Below are 24207 nucleotides of genomic sequence, written 5' to 3' on the forward strand. Positions count from 1 at the left end.
CTTGTTTATGAGTATGTACATATGTACTTCATTTTTGGGCAATCTCTTTTTTTGTTTAGGAGTAATTGATTGAATGGATGCAAGTGGTGGGATTCGAACTTGGGATGTGTGTTATGAGGTGTGAAGGAAGAAAGACTACTACTAGTACTAACTAATACAGAGGGAGAGAAAAGAAACAGGATAAGGTCCTTCCTGGTGATAAAGAGGAAGAAGAAGGAGAAGAAGAAGAAGAAGGTCCCATGGCGACCTTGCATTGCTCCGCGTATTCCCACACAACATTCATCTGCCCAGACCAACTACGCATCCACAGAAGCATCACCAACCTATGTCACAGACAAGCTTCCGCCTTCCTTATGCCTCCTCTTTCTAACCCTAACATCCTGCGATCTGATCGCCTGATTTACAAGCAGCCCTCTGCAACGGCTTTTTCATTTTCATCGAGAAATAGCTCAGAAGAAGAAAGAGAAGAAGTCTTCTTCGATGGAGGACCTCACATAGGTGATCTCGCAACAAACCTTGTCTTCGGCTTATCGTTAGTGTGGCTTCCTCTAACCTTAGCCTCTGTTTTCAGAGCTCTTTTTCTCCGATATCGGTTCACGAATCTTCGTGTCACCGTGTTGTCTGGCCTCGCGGGATCAGAACGGAAAGACTTCTCATATAATGTGATTAAAGATGTCAAGTATGTGCCTCGATTCATCGGTGAATGGGGAGATGTTGTCATCACTCTCTCTGATGGTACTCAAGTTGAGCTTAAATCGGTACCGAAATTTAAAGAGATCGCGCGGTATTGTTTAGATAGAGTGGGTTCGGATAGAGATAGAGGGGATCGGAAAGAAGAAAGGAGCTTTGGACCTGGGAAAGGTATCACTACCAGGATGTGAGTTAGTCCTTCTGGAATCAGGAAAGGTGTGAAGATGAGAATTTTCATGAAGAAAGGAGAGTTCCATTGGACCATCATTCATCATCAACATTCACAGACTACATTGTCATTGCCATCATCATTGTTCGCGAACCATCATCAACAACATCATTCATTTGTCAATCAATCCTCTGTCACCATCATCAATCATGATCATGCCTTGTAAACATGTCTCGGCTTTTCCCTGTACATTAACAGAAGCATCAAGGCATGTTATTATTATTCCCTTCTTCTACTTTGTTGTTATTTTTGTGTATTGTCTTAGCTTTTCCAGGGATTTGTGGTTAACCTAGAGGTACACCTTACTCTTACTATGAGGATATCAGAATTTGGAAGCACCAAGTATGTACTTCTATTGCTTCTGCTCCTCTGACCGCACTTCACAATGAGATTTACCGATGTATCATCATCAACTTTATCATTTGGAAATATCACTAATTCCTTCATTCACATTGTTAAGGGGACAATTCACATTTGTTATGGGGTCACTGGCTAAACAAGGGAATTCAACCATATGAAAGGACCTATTGTGTTTCTTATGTGATCATAGGCTTAACATCTTTAAATGCAAACAATTTTGGGTCATCATTTTAATCTCTAGAAATGGTAGGAAGAAAGAAAACCTACCATATTAGATATATTTGAAATATTGTTTAATGGGAAAACCTTAAGATATAGGAGTCCTTTTTGTCATGAATGAAATTTACCATTTCATATACATAATGTGATAGCAAGCATTTGATATTGTCAAGTGGGAAAAATCTAAGCTATTGGAGTCCAACTTTGCCAATAGTGATGAACCAATGACTAGTGCTCCATATGTATACAATATGGAGAGATACGTAGCACCAACCCAGGTATTTTCTTCTTTTGATTGTGTTTTGAGTCTCCTGTATAGCTTCTAAGTCTGATGTCAGTCCTTCAATTTATTATGTATCATCATCGTTTTTTATTATGTGCAAGGTTCACTAATTGCAACAATTATTCCAAAAACATTCCTAATCTATTTTGTCACTAGATTTAGCATCTCTACCAGAGATTATCGAATATTCAGTGCTGACAATCAAGGTCACTAAATTAACTAGGGGCGATTAAAGTAGTAGTTGGTGATGAATGGAAAATAAACATTTCCCATATGATGGAAATCACTCTTTGTTGCTCTTTATTTCAGAGGCGAGAACTTGATGATTTCAAGTATTTATCGCAATCATTTATTCATGTGTAGCATGGCTGATCTTGTTTCTACCTTATGGCCAACTAGAATCCATTACATTTCTCAGCATTTTGAAAAGCTTTCTATGTCAAGGCAAAGGCAAAGGTCGTATGAACATACATGTCTATGTCTTGGGTTAATAATCCTAGAAGAAATAGCTTGTGAAACCCCCTCTTTCTTAGCAATCATTGGGGATGTTGGAAGCTCTATGATGGTATGAAGTGCAAATTTATGGTCGAGGCTTTTGATGTGGATAATTATAGAAGAGATGGCATTGGACACCATCATATAGAAAGATGATGATGACAAATAACAACGACATGATAAAAGTCCATCTACTCTATAATTAATTATATTAACAAACAAAAAAACTTGCCCATGTATGCCAACTTGTTTGTGTTTACATATCTTCCTCCCATTCATGCTCATAACATCCCATACTACCCTATTTGAGAGATTGGATGGCATAAAAGAAATTTAAACAAGGTTAACATAAATGATGCTAAATATATGATTCTCCTATTGTTCTTGGAGGTTGTGATGCCATCCTCGATCATGATGCTCTAGTCCATCCAATTTACAAACAATGATCTCCAAGCCACTCATCGTGTACCCACTCAACAAATCAACACCCCCTCACACATAGTCACGCGTAAAATTAATAAAGGAAATGGAAGAAGTGAGTGTGCATTATTAATATCTTATTATTGATTAAGGAATAGGAACGAAGTAAATACATACAATCGTCAGAGAAGCAATATGTTCTATCAAAGACCTACTACTTCACTTAGCACTACTTTTTTTTTCTTTCCAAAAAAGGAGCTACTTCCTGATTAGTTAGGGGAGAATTTTTTTTACTTCACTATACAAGTATATAAGTCGCAAAATCACCCCCCGGCCGAGTTCAAGAATATGAGACTATGCACATATCTTCTCTTACTTTCTACTTAATGCAATTACGTATCTAGAGCTATAAACTAATGGCCATCATCACTTAGCACTACTTAATGTGAGGATGGTCTAAATTCACAATAACAACAAGAAAACAACCCATGTACCTGACTTGATGGTTTATATAGGGTGGGGTAGAGGATAGGAGAGCTCTCTTTTGACCCTCACAACTTTGCAATGCAATTACGATGTCCCTCGCCAAATGACCAACATTTTCAACTAAATGAATACTTGAAATTAAGGTTGATAAGCTTTTGTGAAATCCTCCCATGACCTACATTGCAGAAGAGCAACATGCTCACATTATGTCAAATAAAGGTGCACAATACAAAGGATAGTGGCACCCGTGGTGTGTGGGAGGGAGCTTTCCATGCTTGTAGAATGAAGAGGAAGAAAGGTGTACAATAGGTCATGACTCATAGGTAATATTTAATACTACTTAATCATAGGTGTACGCTCACACCACATGCTCCATATTGTTGTTCTCTATGCTACAAGGCATGTCATAATCATAAATATTGGATTGATTACATTATGTGGATATCATGCAAATCTACACGGTGAAGCTCCAAAGTCTAGAGCAAGAAATGGATGAAAAGAAATGAAGAACCACATATGGAGGAGAATCAGGAGATTAGGATAGGCAGTCGAATACTTCGCATGGCACAACACAAACATCGGTTCCTGAAAATTGGAGCACACATCACTGATAGGACATGATAGAAGTCAAGGGGCTAATTCACATACAAGCCAAGTTGAAAGAGCAGTAGTCGTAGAATGATGATAAGTAAGTGGGGGTGAAACGCCACAAAAAACTAATTGGGGAAGCCTTCTCCTCCTCACATTCATTTGTTAATGCTCTATTCTCTCTCCGTCCTCGTAAATAATGGCTTTCATAACGAAAGGAAAAAAACATACCACCATGACGAACTTACAACAAAGTATAGAACCCTTCTAGGGATCTACATTCTACTACGACTACAAACTCAATCCCACCCTGCACACCAATTTAAATGTCGAATACGATGATATGTGACGTTGCAGAGTTCTCGATCTTCATGGTTTGAGATTTTGTGACTTCTCTCGCAGTGTCAATTGCCACATAAGAAGTCCTTTTAACTTTACAACATATTTTCTCACCCCAACTTGCGAATCAAAAGTGAAGGCATTCCTCATATTTCATTTATTATAAAATTTTATTAGTGTCGAGTCCCTTTTTTATATCTAAGAAACTAAAAAGGAGGGAGTTCATCTACTCTCTTCTTTTTTTAAACTGAATACTCGACTATGCATTCTTATACGTATTCGTTTGCATTCGAATGGGAACCCCCACGAATGCGAATATGTTCGATGGAGTCACCATTATGTCCTTATAAATTGAATAGTCATGTCTCTGCCTTTTATTGATTTATTTCTTGTAATTACTTTGCCCTAGTGGTAAGTTGTTTACACCAGTAGCACTACTACATTTTGGGTTCGATACCTAATTTTATTTGTTGATCTCTCTATTACACCATAAATATCTCTTATTTCACTAGATGCTACACCGCCATGGAAGCCATGGTTGGGGTACCTTCTACATCGGGAGCACGGGTCACACCCACACCCGAAACCCATTGACCTCCCACTTCTTTTCGAGAGGCTTGGATGGAAATGAAACCAGGCCTAGTACAAAAGTCATTTCCTTTATCGAATATGTTACGCGTGTGCAACATGTTTTGTACAAATACTAGAACTCTTTTAACGTAAGTTCTATTTTATTTATTTTTATTTGTATTTCGATGATTTGGGTAGACACCCTATTTTATCGTACACCAATTGTCTCAATGGGCCAAAATTTTTGGCCTTAGAAGACGTTAATATATCTTTCTCTCTCTCTCTCGATCGATCGATCGATCGACAGAAACAGAGCATTTTTCTTCATACTTTTTGAAAACCCCTCCAAATTTTTGGTTGGAGGAGTGCAGAATATCTGTGTATGTAAGTAAAATGGAAGAATAGTCAAAAAACGTTTGTTTTTCTCTGCAGGAATTCGAACTTCCCTCCTCAGACCCCGCCATCTCCATCGCCATGTCCTCCACAGGTTTACTCTCTCTCTCTCTCTCTCTCCTCCACTCATCATTCCTCCCTCCTTCCCCTCTTATTCTTACCCTTCCTTCTGAACCCTTTCCGTTCACCCTAACTCTCAGCTTTGCTCCCTGTTTCTTCTTCTTCTTCTTTGCAAACAGATACGGTTTCGTACTACAGAAGACGCCCCAAGCCTCCTACTTTAAACTCAGAGTCAGAAAAGGGGAATGCAAACGAATCAATGATACTCACAGACAGGTAGCAAGCATTCGAGGCATCTGCGTGAGAATACGCATATATATTTTCGTATTTATTTGGAACCCGCGTGTTTCTGTGCTTGTCAGGGTCTCTTATCTTAGTCTTATTCGGATATCATGATTTTATGGTGTTACAGGGATCAGGCACATGTTGAAAAACCTTCTCGCCGGAAGGATCGGTCCAGCTGGATTGACCATTCTCTTTCATCCAGGTGCAGAAAAATTCATATTTTATACGACATGAAAGAATGCAACATCACAAGAAAATTTATATTTTCCTTCTATTGACAGAAGCAGGAAATGCACAGATGTGGTCAGATTCTCTTCATCAGTAGCAAGCAATCCAAAGGCAAATCAGAGGATTCTGTCTCCAAATGTGATTATTATCAATTGGGCTATCGTGTATCCAAATGCATTTGTATCTAAGTAGACAAAAGATTGTCTCCAAATGCAAATGTATCATACAATAAAGAAAGAGCAATATATAAAAACCATAATGGCCTATGAAACCTCACAAAAATGACAACTTTTTATGTTAGGTTTGTCAATGCAAATGACAATAAGAATAGGTCTTTCTATTCTGGCTTCCTAAAACTAAACTGGTTGAATATATATAACCATGAAAGATCAACATCAATCGGAGTTGATGGTTGATCATTGCAACAGAATTTATAAGGAAAATGATACACTCATTGTTTATTGTTATTTAAAAAATGTACATTCCTATATTATATTATATTATTTTTCAAGTCAATTCTTTCTCTTTGTAGGCCTGCCGGATCAAGAGAGTTTCAGCACCAGCAAACTTTGTGAAGGAGCAGAGGAATTATTTCGCAGAGGTTGATGCTTTTGAACTAGAGGAGGAGACTCCACCTTCTAAAGAGAGGTGGATGAATGATTTTAGTCACAGAGATACAGTTATTCCAGGAGTCGAGTTCTATAGCAGAGGTTTTCTTCAAGCAGTTGATGAAGATACCCCTGAGAAGAGAACTTCTCTTCATATTTCCCCTCAGAAAGATATTCTGAGACACATTCTTGAGACCCCATATTTGGATAAATCTAATGAAATTGATGTGGGGAATGATGCCTTAAAAGCACAGGATTGCGAACCTGCATTGGAATCTGAATGCGTCTCGGAGTCGTTTACAAAAGGTAACTCTGCTACTCTAGTTGCCAGTTTTGATAGTGAGAAAATGCCTTGCCAAGAAAGATGGTATTAATTGTCTGTATGATGCAGGAACGGTTGTACTATCTTCAACCCAAAAATATTGTGATTTAGAAGTAGAATGTGAACTGAACAATGCAAAGCAAGAGGAATGTGATTATGAATCTCTCACTAAAGACAAATGCAATAGTTATGGTGAGGAGAAACTGGCTTTACAAAATTCTCGGAAAGATGGTCTTCATTGTCCACGTGACCTAGGAAAGACTGCATTTTCGTCAGCCCAGAACTGTTATAATACACAAGCTGAAAGTCACTTCAATGCAAAGCAAGTGAATTGTGAGTTCAGCACTCATGGAGCTCTGAATGAAGGTAACCCCACAACTTTAAATACTGCTGATGGTGAGGACAAAATGATTTCACAGGACTATATGAAAGATTGTCTTCATAGTCCATGTGATGCAGGAAAGTCTACACTATCCTCACCCCAAAACTGTTCTAATTCAAAAGCAGATTGTGAACTGATACAGTCCAATGACAAGAAACTGCAATATGATAACCCTACTACTTTACCTACCGATGATGTCGAGGGGAAAACAAATGTTCAAAACTCAAGAAAAGATGGTCTTTATTGTGCGTCTGGTGCAGGAAAACTTCCACTATCTCCGACCCAAAATTGTTACAATTCAGATGCCGTATGTGAACCAGCACTCTCTGATGTGAATAAAGTGAATTGCGAATATAACAGTCACAAATCTCTCAGAAAAGGTAACCCCACTGCTAAAATGTGCACTGATGATGAAGGGGAATTGATCATGCAAAACTCTAGGAAAGATGGTCTGTGTAGTCCATGTGATGCAGGAATGACTGCAGCGTCTTGGTCTCAAAACTATGACATTTCAACTGCTAAAGCCAGGAGTGTTAGTGGATACCAGGGAGCAATGGGTGAAAAGGCTCCACATGTTATAAATCTGAACATGCCAGAATGTAAACTGATATATGCAAATGCAAAGCAAGTAAAACATGGGTATGCTCCCTGTGGAACTCTCATTAAAGGTATCCACCCTAGTGTAATTACTTGTGATGCTGAGCAAAAGATGCATTTACAAGAATCCAGGAGTGATACTCTTTATAGCCCATGTGGTACAGGAAATACCACACTGTCTTCAACACAAAACTGTTGTAGTTCAAAGGATAAAGGCAGTCTTCACTGGGAAACAATGATTGAAACTGTTCCATTTGTTATGAATCTGGATACACCAGAACGTAAGCTAATATGCTCCAATGCAAAGCAAGTGAAATGTGAGTACAACACCTATGAACTTCTTAATACGAATGATATGGTGAAGGATGAAAGCATGAGTGTGATAAGTAACCAGAGATCATATGGTCAAAGGATTCTAGACACTTTGGAATCTGAGCCAGTAGATGTATATGGAGAACAAATGAAATGTAGGTTTACTGCTGGGGCTTTCACAATTGATGACATGGTTTTGGATGGGAAAGATGAACATAGGTTCTTAGTTCCACCACAATGTACTAGCAGTCCAAGACAAGAATTGGAAGTAAATGTCTCCTGTGGACATAGTAAAAATTTCCATCTTGACGTGTCAGGTCTTACCCAAGAAATGAAAACTCTACATGTTCAAGAATGTCAAGGTCAAGACCTGTTGCAACAGTATGACCATTGTTCTCCAGAAAGCCTTCCAGATGTTGAGGGGAGTTCTGAACCCCCTCTGCTTGAACGTTTTCTAAAGAAATGTGGGCAAAAAGCACCTTTGAAGTTAAGGGAGGCGATCACAGAGTTTAGGTATGCCATTTTCTTTAGTTGGGAATTTGAGCGCTAGCTGTTTAAACAGCATTATGAGCATGGGAGTTTGTGATTTCAGTGATATGAAGGAAATCCGGAAATTAGGAGAAGGTACTTATGGAGAGGCATTTAAAGGAAACAACGTTGTATTCAAGATTGTTCCAATGGATGGTGATTTCCTGGTGAATGGGGAAACTCAAAAGGTTTGTGATCGTGCATGTAGGAAAATCAGATTTGTTTGCTCAATGTAAGTAAGTCAACTTTCAGGAATTGATTGCTATTGCTGTTGCAGACTTCAACTGAAATGTATACAGAGGCACTGCTCACTTTAACACTAAACAGACTCAGGGTAATAGAGAAGAGGAAGTCTGCTCTGCAACTAAACATCTGCAATAATTTTATAGAGACCAAAACGTGACCTCTTATCTCTCTTATTTCCAGCTATATTCTGGACTCTCCCCCACCTAGAGTCTAACATTCTGATCCAACAGGGTAAGAGTTTGCCAGGGAGTGTATGATGAAGAGCTTATTGATGCTTGGGAAGAATGGGATGATAAGCATGGATCAGAGAATGATCATCCCAAGCTTTTTCCTGCAGATCAAGTAAGTCTGAAGTTTTTATAATGTACATTTTTTAGTTTTTGTTAACCTGCATCCACTCACAATGTCCACACATTAGTTGTACGTGATATTTGTGTTAGCAGATGGCGGAAAGGATTTAGAGAGTTTCTCTGTTAAATCCTATGATATGGCAAAGAGCATCTTGATGCAGGTTTTGTTTACTAATTTCGTATACAGTTGAGAACTTTCATATGCTGCATTCTGATGAAGAGATTGCTGGTAATGGCAGGTAACTGCAGCATTAGCAGTGGCTGAAGAGGATTGTGAGTTTGAGCATCGGGACTTGCACTGGTATATAGATCTTGGTTTATTGCTCTTTTGTTTCTGTACACTTTTTCTCCTCGTGAATTTACATTTTGCCTGTACTTGTTTGATGTGCATAGGGGAAACATATTAGTTTCTCAAAGTCAACATGATGAAGTCCATTTCAAATTAGATGGGAAGGATATGCTTATAAAGGCACATGGGGTCTTTGTACAAATAATCGACTTTACACTCTCTCGTCTACACACTGGTAAGTGAAATGCTAAATAAATATCAAAGTGTTCTACGTGAGTTGATCTGTTATTGTTAAGGTATCTATCTTCATGCTATTTGTACAGGAAAGGAAGTCCTGTTTGCAGATCTCTCAGCTGATCCTGCATTGTTCGAAGGATGCAAAGGAGATGCTCAGGTGGTTGAGAACTTGAAATTTGTTGTATGGATTTCAGGTTGCTGGTGTGGTTCTCTGATTCTCAGTGCATATTGCTCCCCATATTTTAGGCAGAAACATACAGGAAAATGCTGAACGTCACAAAAGGACAGTGGGGTAGCAGGTATTTCACTCTTTTAATGGCAGGCATGCTGCATAACTGAACATTTCTAGCAGATTTATCTGATGGATTACATTGTGCTAGCTTCTTCAAAACGAATTGTCATTGGCTTCAGTACCTCGTGGAGATTTTGGTGACCAAAAAACTTGCTGCTGTAAGTTTTTCTTCAGCTTTCTGAGATCATTCAACACAATAAGACCTTACGCATTCTGTTATCTGCTTGATGTTAGATTCCGCGCTTATTGTATACTGAAAGTGTATTATAACTCTAAATTCTGTGTGAAGCATTTTTTCCCCTTTATTGATTTAAAACAGAGGGTTTTAGATATATTGGTCATAATTTTGCTCAGAATTATTTGATTGTGCAGAAAAAGCAAAAATTACATCAAGACATTCGAGAGCTTCGTGCATTTAAGAAACGGATTATGTCTTATGATTCAGCAAAAACATGTTTACAGGAGGATGAGATATTTGAATCTATAAGGAGGTAAAATATCAACCAATCATATCCTTACATGTTATGATGTCCACTCAAGGGATTCTGAGCCTCAAAGAAGGCAATGCAATGCAACAAAAGGTCTGTTTGCATATTTATCATCCCGTTCAGCTGTAAATCTACATCAGTGGACACCAAGGTTTGATGCGCAGTCATCGTGTTCGTGTAAAGTTAATCAACATTGTGGCAGTTTTAATTCTATGAAATCTTCTTTTGAAACTTAACGAGGGCCTTGTATTTTTTCCTTCCCTGCATGTTATTTATGCTTTTGACATTTGATAAGGTATTCTGGAAACAAGCCATGGGTTCAAAGAAAAGATCTTGAACCACAAACAAGCTTACCTTTTTTGTATGAACAAGTATGTTGCACATAATCACAAAATCATATTCTTCGCTAAATAAAGAAGCCGTTCAAAGAAAAGATCTTGAACCACAAACAAGCTTACCTTTTTTGTATGAACAAGTATGTTGCACATAATCACAAAATCATATTCTTCGCTAAATAAAGAAGCCACATATATCGATACATGTTAGAACCCATCCCATTGTTCGTGATCCAGACCATTGCTTCCATATGAAGTAGTTTGCACTTGCTTCAATATGAGATGGGATGTTGGTGCATAGGTGATGGAACTAGTTGATCATGCACATTCTGTCCTAAACAATTTTGAGAGCTTGAGTATCATACATGATACAATTATTTCCCTTTGATAACATTTGACTACCATCTCCACATATCTTTGACCCAACCTAATACTTGCATGAGAGTAAGACTGCACTCTCTCAATTATGACATTCACATTGAGAGTTGCTACTTGCTTTAACGTGTATTATTATGAGAAAATGTTATATTTTCTCTTAAGTCATATTGGCCTTTGACAATAATAAGAAAATATCTCACTTCTTTTTCCTCAATCTCTTTAGTTGTACCACACAATAACCACAAGAAATTAACGCTTATCTTCTCCCTTTCCTAGATTCCTCACTAAATGATCTATGTACAAAACCCACTACCACGCATGGAAATGTAAGTTGGTGGGGAATTGTAGCACAATGATGTATCAACAATCAGTAATTTAAAAACCTATTACTACACAAGCATATGTTTGAATGGAAGAAACAAGAATTTCAAACACAACCAAATCCAAACCATCAACAAAAAGTTTGATTCGAATTTGATCAAATATAAGGCTTGTTTTAGAGATGCCTGACTCTTCTTATGTGGTCGGCTTCTCTTTTTGGTCATTGGACTTAATGACTAATTTGTCCACAATACAACAAATACACCATTGCTTTCAATAATTTCAAATCCAAATGGGTTGTGGTGTTGCTTTCTTGCTTTACCAATATTTTCAAATCCAAATTGGTCGTGATACTTGATTTTCATGTTGGCCCACTAGTATGACTATAAAGAAACAATTCATTCTTTTTATTGTTAAGAGGTGGTTGTGATTTGAAGAGCAAAGTAATATGACGACAATGATCATCATTGTCATCGTAGAGTATAGAATGATGTATGTGTATACAAGTGTGTATAGAGACTTATCCTTTCATAGAAGAGGTCAATCATGGATAGCACTATCACTATAGTTTGACAGTGATGAGCATGATTGATCCGGCTAGTGGTTATGAATTGGTATGAATCACTAAGAATGTCGTATGTGTACGCATGTGTGTGTGTGTGTGTGTGTGTGTGTGTGTGTGTGTGTGTGAGAGAGAGAGAGAGAGAGAGAGAGATGAACGTATACTAGATGCCAAAATTGGCCTATGAGACAAACATGATTACAAATATGGGTGAATTCAAGTGATATCCACCAATTGCATTGGTTGTTAGGTAAGTTCATAGAGATGAGTTAAGTGATAAGGGATACACTTGAGGGAAGGGGGAGATCTAATTAACCCAATTACAGTTTACTAGAGAGAAAACAAAAAGCAATTTATCATAGTGTACAACATAAAGCTATAAGAGGGATGACTTCCCTAAAGTTGGGAGTATCTCCAAGTGGGTAGTCCATGCCTAGCTAGCAAACTATTATAGAATATAAAAAGAAAGAAAGAAATACATATGATGGTCTTTTAAGAGGCAAATTTGGCCTATGAGAACAAACAAGAGCTTACATTTTGAGATGTTGTCACATCTTTGAGAACAAACCAAAGTAAATGCAACTACACACATAAAGGGTAAAATGTAACTACATAAAATGACTAAAGAATGGTGTTATCTATAGCATTTCTCTTGTTCTCATCTTCATATGTTTGGAATCTATGGACATGTATTCCAATACTAGGCTAACATGTAAATTGCTTGGGTTTAGTATTTCATACTTCTGGTTCTCATTATGTGCATGATTTCATGAATATGCATGCTGCATCAGGCAATGTAACCTTGCTTGTTTGTCTTTTTGACTTTTCACATGATAAAACTTAGTTGATATATGAAACTGGGGAGTAATAATGTACACTAGGAAATATATGAAGGTGTTTGATGCCATATTTAATCACAATAAATTGGGAAGTGAAACATTATTGGTTAAAGGTAGAGAGCCACAATGATTGTTGGTTGGTACAATCATCAAAACCCCAAAAGCTGAAGAACAAAGAAAGGGTATCAATGTTACACAGGATGTATTCCAGTGAAGGAGTATATACTTGGGAAAAGTACCAGGATACCCTTGGAAGTTCGTCTATTTACCAGAATGCCCCTGGAAGTTCCAAATTTACCAAACTACCCCTATGTCCAAAAAATTACACTTTATAAAGTAATTATACACTCAAATCTTTGGTACATAGGGCTAGTTCAGGTGACGGGTCCATTTCTTCTATCTTTGGTAAATATAAATAGGGCTTGTAAATTTGAGTGTATAATTACTTTATAAAGTGTAATTTTTTGGACATAGGGGTAGATTGGTAAATTTGGAACTTCCAAGGGCATTCTGGTAAATAGACAAACTTGCAGGGGTATCCTTGTACTTTTCCCTATATACTTTCCTTGTTGCCATGAAAGGAGCTACATTTCAATAACCAAAAAAAAAATTGTTTTGTTGGCTTGCTAGCTTCGATGTTTCTTCATCATGAACATATTTAAAACGTGTATTTCCTATCCATATGTGTGTTGCTTGAGATGTGCCTAATTAGATCTAATGGAGCGTCAAATACCTTGTAAATTTAGAGATTATCGACCTGAATGTTGCACCTGAAGTGTATGTAATCATCAATTCTTCAAGAAAATCGCTACTAGCAAACCAAACTGATTGATTCAGAGCTCTTAATGTACCTAAACAATCTTATGACATTATATAGCGGCCACTTCAAGCAATTTCTCAGTAACTTCCATGCATTTAGTGAAACAGAACACCATGAACATGTGGGGAATCCACATTGGGAATCAAAGCAAACAGGGATTCAAATATCTTTAGAGAGCATAAGCTAGCTAACTTTATCCATCATGGAAGTCCAAAGGGCACAATTTCACATCTTTTGGATTCATGGAACTTTAAGATTGGAACATGGGATCCTCACAATTCCTCTAATCGTTCCCAATTATCTGCAATGCATCCTCTGAAACATGTGTAAGCATTTTCTCAGGCGATTCGTTTAGGTTTAATTTTCGAAACCTAAACCTCGTTGGGTGATTTTGAGAGGCAACAAGAAGAAGGCAATCAAATACAATTGGGGGGTGAATTCATGGAAGAAAAGCAGAACAGAGTGAAAGAATTAAGTGATGGGAGGTTTTTATACTAGGAAGGAAGCACGGAATGGCTACAGTTTGGAAGGATGGGTAAGAAGAGAGAGAAGAGGGGGGGGGGGAAGGAAGTATGGGGATGATTGATTTACGTACATAGATGAGTCCTGAGAGTTTGCCCCTGCACAAGAGAGAGAGAGAGAGAGAGAGAGAGAGAGAGAGAGTGTGTGTGTGTGTGTGTGTATAGAAAGTCTAGAGAGAGAGAGTATGTGTATAGAAAGTCTAGAGAGAGAGAGAGTGTGTGTGTGTGTAGAAAGTCTAGAGAGAGAGACACAGTGTGTAGAAAGTCTAGAGAGAGAGAGAGAGAGTGTGTGTGTGTGTGTGTTTGTGTAGAAAGTGTAGAGAGAGAGGCACACACAGACTAAGTAAAAAGTGTAGAGAGACAGAAGAGAGACTGTGTAAAAAAAGTCTAGACAGAGATGATAGAGAGTGTATGAGGGGCCCAGGAGAGACAGACAGACAGACAGACAGACAGACAGACAGAGATTCATACATAGAGAGATAAGTGAGTAAATGTGGTACGTTCATGACATGCATTCAATTGCCTCTCTCTCTCTCTCTCTCTCTCCCTACAGTCTGTGTGTGGCTACTAAAGCCTCTCTCTTTATCTGTCTCTCTCTGTCTATCAAAAAATGTAAACAAATCAATCTCTGCGTATATGGGACTCTGACACTTTTGAGTCTTGACTCTACGCTCCTCATCAATCAATCAATGCTTTGATAGTTTCAAACTTCAAGAAAAACCTGTCTCTACATTTAGTAGTAGTAGTAGTAGTAGTAGTAGTAATAGTAGTAGTAATAATAGCAGTAGCAGTTGTTGTATCAGTAGCAGTAGCAGTAGCAGTTGTGGTGGTAAGTAGTTTCAGCAGCAGCTGTCACACACTGATGCTCTGTTGCCCTCCTATAATCTATTCATTCAGCTTCCCTTAGGTTTTGGGGGGAGGCTTCAATCTTCTTGTTCAACTCAAGTGTGGAAAACAAATCTTCAGGTTTGGTGCCCATCTTGCAGTTCATCAGTATTAGTAGCAGTAGTAAAGTTTCCTTCTGAGGAGCTCAATTAAGAGATAGCAAAACAGAGCTTCTTCACTGTTGATGAGATTCCCCCCCCCCTCCTTTTTACTGGTGTTCATTAATTTGACGTCAAGCAAAGATGCAAGAAAATCTGGATCTTCAATGCTGTTGGTGGTGATGATGATGACACTTCTCTCCTAACTACTTTCTGCTCTTAGTTGGAGCTCTCATCAAAGAAGATGCAAGAAGCTTACTCAACTACTTCTGGAAGGGGCAGTATCTCAGAAAATGATGAGTTGCAGCCCAAATACTACCGCAGAGTGAGCATCCCGAAGAAGATCACATTCGCCAAAGAATTCAAGAGCACGGTTCAGGAGACGTTGTTCCCCGAGGGGATCTTCCGGAAGCTTCCGGGAGCTTCTTCCTCGGGCCCGGAGAACTCCCTCTATCTTGCCCTCTCCTACATCTTCCCGATCCTCCAATGGATCCGCGGCTATGACATCAGAACCTTCAAGGATGACCTCATAGCCGGCCTCACCATCGGCAGCCTCGCCATCCCTCAAGACATTGGCTACTCGAAGCTTGCTGGCTTGCCGCCCATCTATGGCCTATGTAAGTTCAATTATATGTATCATCCTCTTAACATTATTTTATCAAATCTTTAAGACTTTCAAAACATCTCCTGATTCCTCATTAAGTTCAATGATTTCACCTTCATTATGTCATGAATCCTCATCAAGCTCAACATCTCAGTTGGTGTCATGAAACCTCTCATTAAACCATGCATCATGAATCTTCTTATGAAACTCTACATAACTTGCAGCGTTTATACTGATGATTCGTGACATAATGGGGAGAATCAATCATTCATTTATGTCATTAATCCTCTCATTAAGTTTGAATCCAATTACGTCATTAAATCCTTCAATTATGTCAGGAATAAGTCTAGCATAACTTGAAGGATTTATGCCATGACATATCCACTCATAAATGTAACTCGCATGAAATTTTAATGCAGACACTAGCTTTGTTCCACCTCTCCTGTACTCGATCCTGGGGGTTTCGAGAGAAATAGCCATTGGTCCCGTTGCGGTTGTGTCCATTCTTTTGGGCAATTTGGCGACTAAGCAGTTCCCTCCACCCCCTGAGGCGACTAGCTCATGCGATACCACCTCTTTGAAGTTCATCAATGCAGCTTGCACCAACTATACCCAGTCCTACCTCTCCCTCATCTTCACTGCCACATTCTTCACTGGAGTCTTCCAGGCTGCCATTGGCTTCTTCAGGTTATTGAAATTAACTTAAATACATGATTATGTTCTATTTCTCGTGTATGTGTGTCTGTGTATACACATATATGAAGTCTTAAACATGCGTGCGTGTGTGTGTGTGTGTATACACACATACAAAGTCTTAAACATTTTTCCCACCATAGAATAGATTAAATGATACCCACGACGCGGATTAGGACCTCAAGATGATGAACTTCTATAAGAGAACTAACCATATCTAGGTGCAGTGGGGATTCCTTCCACCTACCTCACCTAGCCAGATATGCCAAACTTTGGAAGGTCATAATGTTACAACATTGTAGTAGAACAGGGAAAATGAGATTTTTTTCCACCATGCATATTAGGAAGATAGCATTAAATTTTTGTATTCACTTTTGCAACCCTGGGCTTCAAACGGATCTTTGGGACATGTTTTTGGCACAGACTCGGATTTCTTGTCGATTATCTGTCCTATGCTGCAATTGTTGGATTTATGGCTGGTGCAGCCCTCACTATTGCTCTCCAGCAGCTCAAAGGTCTTCTTGGAATACCTACGGCATCCTTTACGCGGAACACTGACATTGTGTCTGTCCTTCATTCAGTCTTTAACCATACATCCAAGGTATGGTATGTGTTATAATTTCTTGAATGAGCTCTTGTTGATGCAAATCTTGGTGAGACCAACTCTTACTTGTGTTATTGGTGTTCTAATGGTGTGCACAGTGGAATTGGGAGACGATCCTCATCGGCCTCTTCTTCCTAGTATTCCTTCTACTAACCAGATATATTGTGAGTTACAAAATTAATATCGATGTAAGCACTTTATCATGAGAATGCACATGAATTTTTGGAGTAAATAATGCCAGCTCGGGGGGTAATTGGTTGGGTGAAGAGCCCATCTTTAGCTAGGTGTCCTAAGCCTCTTGTTTTATTATTTCTTTACTGTCATTTCTATACAATTTTGATTATCAGATCTCATGATTACATGAGAAAAAAGCACTGACTTTGTATTTTCAATTTGCAATTCAGGCCATGAAGAGGCCAAGGTTTTTTTGGATATCAGCAATTGCTCCTCTCATTTCTGTCATCCTTTCAACTCTCTTCGTTAAAGTCACTCGTGTGGATGAGCATGGTGTTGCCATTGTATGTTATGTTATAGCCATTTCTATATCAAAGCATTTGTGATGATGATGTCAGAAACCTGTGTAAAAATTGGTTTGTGCTATGTAGGTTGGAAATATTGATGGGCACATAAATCCGCCATCGATTAAACAGTTTATGTTTCATGGCTCCATCCTTAAGCATGCCCTTGTTATTGCTGTTCAAGCAACGCTTGTTGCACTCACAGTAAGTACTATCCCTTGGAGATGGAGAGCAAGACATTACTAGCACTATCTTTAACAAACTAAATTAGAACAAAATGGATATATATATATATCACAGGAGGGGATTGCAATAGGAAGGACTTTCGCATTCATAAGAGATTATAACATCGACGCTAACAAGGAGGTGATAGCTTTTGGAGCAATGAACATTGTTGGATCTTGCACGTCTTGCTATGTTGCCACTGGTAAACTAAGTTTCTAAAAAGACATTTTGTAGCCAAATTTGTAGCACATTTTGTAACTGAATTGCTGGTAAGGCGTATTGTAGTTAACAGATGCATAATCATATATAGAGAAAGGCCAGTTAGCTCCATTAACGTATGTTTATGCATATGCTCATAATCAATTTGCTGTGTGATCATTATGGCATCGATAATACTAATGAAGGGCGAACATGTCACATGTAGGATCCTTCTCACGATCAGCCGTGAATTATAATGCTGGTTGCAAGACACCAATGACCAACATAATAATGTCCATCCTGGTACTTCTGGTACTAGCAGTGGCAACACCTCTATTTCACAATACTCCTAACTGCATCCTGGCATCCATAATCATAAATGCGGTTCTTGGCCTCTTTGACTACAATGCCATGTATAAGATATGGAGAGTTGATATGGCCGACTTCATCATCATGGTTTGTGCATTCCTTGGCGTTGTTTTTGGTTCTATTGAAGTCGGCCTTCTCATTGCGGTATGCATTGTCCTTTGATTCAGGAACTATCACATAAATATTGATCGTAGTTGTGTGCTTGTCTTCTATGATTTTCTTGCTTTTTGTCGGATGGATCTAACTTCAATCCTAACTACCTCCATATTGAGGCTATGTCTCAAGTAGCAAATTCAAAGAATTTCGTTGATATGAATATAAATGAAAATGGTGATATTGATAAGTTCATGAAATTTGGAGGCTTTAAACAAGATGATGTCATCCTCTTAGGCCTTAGTTTCCCAAACTCTGTGCTAGTCCGCCCTTCTGATTGCTGCTGTATTCCCATCATGGTAGCCAATTATACGTTCAAAATCAACTTTGATCAATATAAGTGTTCCTACACTAGTGCATCTATCTCACAAGAAAACATCCTTCATATATGTAACAGCCCTTCCCCTCTCAATCCAACTTTTACATCAACCTTCTGAAATCACAACACCTTCAAAACATAATAACAAGTTCAATAATAAGCCCAAAACAATCAACATATTCAAGATTCGACTATAGCAGTTCTAAATCAAATGAATCTAAATCTGGGTTCCTTCAATGTTTTTGTAAAAATTGTCAAACAACTGGGCATACAAAAATTATGGTGATCAAGGAAAAAGACTTCATAAGTAATTAAGGCCCCACTTATCATGCATTTTATGTCGAATGCAACAATAATGATGTAGGGATATTTTACTGTCTTCTAGGTCTCTTTTATACCCCTAGAAGGAGCTAATGTCTTATCTGTGTCTCTTCTATACCCTCTAAAGAGCAGCTAATGTCCTATCTATGTCACTTTTTATATCCCTAAAGAGGAGCTAATGTCCTGTCTCAGGTCTACTTGACTCTGTAGAGTATGCTTATGCATCATACATCAATAATGCAGCCAGTTAGCCTGCAAGCAGATGGGTTTCCACTACTTAATAGGCCTATCCCTAGTCTAGTTGATTTCATTAATGCATCATTAACCGTTAATGAGCTAATAGAATAATCTGTGGTCTAATGGACTCCATTAAGATATGATCATGGCTAAGGGAATAATCTTTGGTCTACTTAACTACATTACGGTATGATCACACATATGCTTGTAACAGTCCGAGGACCTATAATATGTATATTAACAGTATTTTTTATAGGATATATGGTGTTAACTCATGTTCTTTTTGGCCCCTAGGTCTGTCTCTCTGTAGCCAGGATCTTGCTACATGCAACCAGGCCCCATACAGCAGTGTTGGGAAATGTTCCCGGAACTAGTATTTATCGAAACATTGAGCAGTATCCGGATTCCCTGAAAGAACATGGTATATTGATTATTCGAATTGATGCTGCAATCTACTTCTCCAATGCAAACTACCTTCGGGAAAGGTAAGGCATATGAACACATCTGTAGTTTTCCTCTCATTACAATGGTAGGTTATTAACCATTATTTAATACATAGTTGTCTAGTGGTTTGGGCATTTTCTCTAGAAGCCATAGATTCTTAGATATTGAGCACAATTGGAAATCTTGCCGCTAACTGTTTGCCGCGCAACTCATCGTAGAGTGTAAGTTGGAGGAGAGTATGTGGATTGGATGAGATTGAGGATTCATGACTTGGATTTGGATTCAGATTCAGATTCAAATTTGATGAAATGAGCGGATTGGATCAGGTCCACGAAGTTGCGACATAAAGATAAGTGAGAGAGACAGAGAGAGACTGGTTAGGTGGGGCCACGATTCTACACAGTAGACATGACTGAATAGAGATTATGCGTGGAATCTCGGAGCATGATATTCTGAGTTGCAGTTGTTGTAGGATAGCCATTACTCGGCTTGGATCAATAGTGAGGTCTGATAAGGTTGCATCAAGTCCATAGCTAATAAGTATGAGAGTAGTGATCACTGGACTTTGTATCCTCGGATGGTTGGTGCAGTGAAATGACACTATACTAAGTTTAACGAGCTCATGTAGGTATCCTCATCAGAATCAGACATGGCAGGCAACTATCTCTATAATTCAGTGATGATATATGGCCCATGTGAGTGATCTCCTTTGTTGTTGGCATTATTTTGCTTGCTCTATAGCGGCTCCTCAGCACATTGTTAATGGAGATAAAGAGCTATGGAAGAAATCAGTAGCGTGTGACATTGTCATTGCATTCCGCATGACTCTACAACCTCAAAAAAAGTAACTTTACAATACATTCTGACAAACTACAACATAAGAAACCTTCATTTCTTAGTGATCCTAAAGGCTAACACAAACTGATGCAGGTAATAATGTAGCAAGAGTTCAAATACCTGACTTGCTCTCAGATTACGTTAGTCCTCCACCCCCATTAAAAGAAAAGGATACACTTCCGTCACGAAGTAACATGGCATGAGTTGATTAATATCTGATTGCAGAAGATATTTTAATTACATTGAATCAATTCCAGGATCTTGAGATGGGTGGAAGAAGAAACTGTGAAGATAATTAAGGAAATTAACCCAGTTCCAATACAATTTCTTGTCATCGATTTGTCATGTGAGAAACCTCTTCCTCTTTACACATATCGAAAACTTTTTGAGTTGATTTAGTGTGAAATATGATGAAATGGAATTTATATATAATTTGTAGCCGTGGCAAACATAGACACAACAGGCATCCGATCCTTGGAGGATCTTGTCACAAATCTCACCAACAGAAAGATTCAGGTAGAAGCATAAAGGGGTAATCTTATTATTTATTGTATGAATTGAGACCACAATAATTGCAGGTTAATGATGCTAAAACTACCTTCCATTTTTGTTTTTTTACCTCAATGACAGCTTGCATTTGCGAACCCAGGAGGGGGAGTGGCTCGAAAGTTGGAGGAAGCAGGGTACATGGACTTGGTGGGGAGGGAGTGGTTCTTCTTCACAGTTGGGGAAGCAGTTCAAGTATGCTGCTCCAAGCTTCGATTTCACCCACTTTAGGTCATATGTGCAGACAAGACACAGTAGGCATCCCAACCTACAGTGTCACGGAAATGTGAGATAACTAGATCAATCTAGGTTTTAGGGTTTTAAAAGCCTTTGTAGTAAGTAAGTAGCAGACACTGAATGGCCCCCCATATCAGCAAAACAAGAGAGCCTTTGATCCAATGGGGCCATGGCAAAAGCAAGAGGTTCGAGGTTCTCGGATCGGTCGAGAATGCAGAGTATACAAATTTATTTTCCGTCCATAGGAATTGAATCGTGGAGATTCGAGCTCTCGAAAACAAGAAGCTTTATAAGAAGAATCTCAAAGGTTCTCCGGAGGCTATCCCTTCCTCTTTAGGCTCTTTCGTGTTCTTAATCGTGCGGTCATTGAGAACGTTAAAGTCTCATATATATGTTCCCCGAGTACTTACAACAAATGCAATATATTGTTTCAACCATCCCTCAATACTACTATTAATAAAAGACTGGTTCGGTGGAGATTGTTCTTTGTGTGTGTGAGAGACCGAGCATTGGGGTGTTTATATGACTTACTCTTCTCTCCAATCCCATCCGAAACATCCCTTGTTTCTCGGACCATCAAAGAAGAAGGTTCATGATCTTCCATGCAAAGGCAATCAATATAAGGTTCAATAATAATATGCAAAAAATGTTTGTTAGTTTTAGGTATCAATGTGATGTATGGTTGCAAAGAGTTTCTAGAAGTCAAGTCCCTCTATTTGATGAGTTCATTCTATAGATACATGGACTGCAACATTGGAGATGAGACATTTGGCAAATACTTAGCATTCGGTGAATTGTCATGCTTGCTTGCCTATTGATGATTCCACATGACCCACTAGCTATGTAGCAATGGCACAAATTAATTGTAGTACCATTGTAGTTTTGGTCACATGCATTTATTAATATAAGTGTGTTTTCACTAGAGAGCGAAAGATTAACATCTTCCAAGACCAAATTTTGGCCCATGAAAACAACCCATTTTATTGATATCGCATAGAAGAAAGAGAAAAGGGGTGTACCATCATTGGGAGTGTTGATGTGAATATCCCCGATGAACACCTTCATATAAACTAAGTTTTTATCATTTGAAATATTGGAGTGACAAACATGCAAGGGCCATATAATATATTGTCCTACAATAGATTCACAGAATCATGCACATAAATATTATTTCCTTGTGAGGAGTGGAAGTATGAATTAACCCATGCAACTACATGTTAGCACAAAGTTGGAAATTGGAATACATATCATTAAATTCCCGAACAATTAAAAGTTATAGCAAGACAATGCTATAGATAACGAGATTCTTTAGTCAACTATTATATTTATTTACCTTTTATATAGTTACATTGACTTCCTTTTTTCCAAAAATAGTTACATTTACTTAGATGAAATAACATTTTAAAATATAACCTCTTGTTCATTCTTATGGATCGTTTTGCCCTCTTAAAGGACATTTGTAATTCTTTCTATAGTCTAATAATTTTCTAGGTACCCATGGACTGTGGGACAATTTATCCCTATTATGATGGGTATACGTTGTAAAAAAAAGTTCTTTTATCTCCACAATATTAATGTACACCAAGAAATATATTAAGGTATTTGATGCCATATTTAATCACATCAATATGGATGTTACAACCGTTACAATTACATAAAAGAAAATAGTAGAATATTTAAATAAATCTTGGAAGCACAAACGTTTCATCTCATGAACGTTTGGGCTCCCAATAAGTTCTATTTAAAGAAGTAGTTGTGATTTTGAAAAGGGGGGGGTTCCCAATGGGGAAGTACCAAGTCATTAGTTAGTAATTCGCACTTACCTTTTTTTATTTCTATTGAATACAAAGAGTGTTCTCTCTCATTTTGTGCCATTGGTTTAATACTTGGTATCAAAGCAAGATAAGGATTGGCAAGCCATTCCAGCAAGAAGAGATTGAAGAAGTGGCACACGACACCACGAGAGGAGTCAAGGTAACCACAAAGATAGTAGACTATTTTTTTTTTTCTCTCTCTCTTTTATCTAACCAATGGCGGGAAGAAGGCGAAGAAGAGGGATCAACTTGGGAGAGCTAGGGAACGAAGGAGACACTCCATTAGGGGAGATAGCCCTAGATCGAGGAGACCAAGAGGCCACCGAATTAGAGAATGGAAGGTTCAATATGGAAGATCAAAGATGGGAGAGAGAAGAAGAGGAATCGGGGCCGCAAGGGAGAAGGCCCACGGAAGGAGGACCAGGGCGTTTGGAGGAGATGGTGCAGAGGCTGGAAGTCGGGAATGCCGAGAACCGCCGCCACAACTTGGGATCATTTAAACCTATCAAACCAAAAATGTACATGGGGGAGAGGAACTCGGTGGTACTTACAAGATGGATAAGAGAAACCGAACTATTCCTCGTCCAAAGTCAAGTAGAACCCGACTTGTGGGTGATGGTCTCCGCGTGTTTTTTGGATGGACCAGCACAAAATTGGTACATGTCGGGGGAAAGCGTGTTTGAGTTCACGCCTTGGACAGAGTTTAAGCGGGAATTGCGTCATTATTTCATACCACAAAATGAACATCTCCGCATCATGGATGAATGGAGGATGTTGAGACAAGGGGAAGGGCAACTCACCATGTACATTGAGAGGTATCGCCAAGTGACATTGCAGCTGCCGCATCTTCATCAAATAACCAAACTCCACGGGTTCCTAGTTGGATTGAAGCCTCGGATCAGGATAGAGGTAGAAAAGATGAACCCTCAAACTTGTGAGGAAGCCATGAGGGTGGCAGAGAGGATAGGAGACATAGAAGGGAGCTCCCGACCTTTCCACAACAATCTAGGAAGTACATCCAACAATCGTGGGT

At 38.6% G+C, this 24207-nt stretch overlaps 3 protein-coding genes across 7 annotated transcripts in view; all 3 read left to right on the forward strand.

The window, feature by feature from the left end:
- The first annotated feature begins 163 nt into the window (after positions 1-163).
- On the forward strand, positions 164-1602 carry LOC147865363 (NAD(P)-linked oxidoreductase superfamily protein). The gene has a single exon (XM_087318141.1). The coding sequence runs from the start codon at positions 240-242 to the stop codon at positions 879-881; it is 642 nt and encodes a 213-aa protein (XP_087174267.1). The 5' UTR covers positions 164-239; the 3' UTR covers positions 882-1602.
- A 3481-nt stretch (positions 1603-5083) lies between these two features.
- HASPIN (Protein kinase superfamily protein) lies at positions 5084-10707 on the forward strand. 4 transcript variants are annotated; one of them, XM_087318144.1, is made up of 17 exons: positions 5084-5166; positions 5312-5432; positions 5545-5619; positions 5699-5783; positions 6178-6559; positions 6645-7625; positions 7719-8379; positions 8459-8582; positions 8672-8793; positions 8871-8982; positions 9059-9151; positions 9230-9291; positions 9384-9514; positions 9603-9673; positions 9763-9815; positions 9897-9966; positions 10181-10707. In XM_087318144.1, the coding sequence occupies exons 5-17, from the start codon at positions 6298-6300 to the stop codon at positions 10301-10303; spliced, it is 2865 nt and encodes a 954-aa protein (XP_087174270.1). In that variant the 5' UTR covers positions 5084-5166; positions 5312-5432; positions 5545-5619; positions 5699-5783; positions 6178-6297; the 3' UTR covers positions 10304-10707. The 4 variants fall into 4 exon arrangements, 3 of the variants coding, with proteins under 3 accessions (XP_087174270.1, XP_087174271.1, XP_087174269.1); XM_087318145.1 differs by having other exon boundaries at positions 6645-6941; positions 7218-8379; XM_087318143.1 differs by having other exon boundaries at positions 6645-8379.
- Positions 10708-14883: 4176 nt separating this feature from the next.
- The window catches only part of LOC147865365 (sulfate transporter 1.1-like), a 33756-nt gene continuing 24432 nt past the window's right edge, over positions 14884-24207 (forward strand). Inside the window, exons 1-12 of one of the 2 annotated variants that reach the window (XM_087318147.1) lie at positions 14886-15672; positions 16079-16346; positions 16776-16953; positions 17055-17120; positions 17361-17474; positions 17562-17678; positions 17775-17901; positions 18124-18410; positions 19591-19781; positions 20835-20923; positions 21017-21093; positions 21208-21371. In XM_087318147.1, coding sequence (XP_087174273.1) covers positions 15300-15672; positions 16079-16346; positions 16776-16953; positions 17055-17120; positions 17361-17474; positions 17562-17678; positions 17775-17901; positions 18124-18410; positions 19591-19781; positions 20835-20923; positions 21017-21093; positions 21208-21354 — 2034 coding nt within the window. In that variant the 5' untranslated portion in view covers positions 14886-15299 and the 3' untranslated portion in view covers positions 21355-21371. Of the gene's footprint in view, positions 15673-16078; positions 16347-16775; positions 16954-17054; positions 17121-17360; positions 17475-17561; positions 17679-17774; positions 17902-18123; positions 18411-19590; positions 19782-20834; positions 20924-21016; positions 21094-21207; positions 21372-24207 lie in introns of those variants that run through there. The other variant, XM_087318148.1, reaches the window with a different exon arrangement.

Source organism: Azolla caroliniana, unplaced genomic scaffold (genome assembly GCF_043228905.1).
Source record: "Azolla caroliniana isolate FFs.n. ecotype wild unplaced genomic scaffold, voAzoCaro1.0.p SCAF_4, whole genome shotgun sequence".
In the NCBI taxonomy this organism is placed as follows: domain Eukaryota; kingdom Viridiplantae; phylum Streptophyta; class Polypodiopsida; order Salviniales; family Salviniaceae; genus Azolla; species Azolla caroliniana.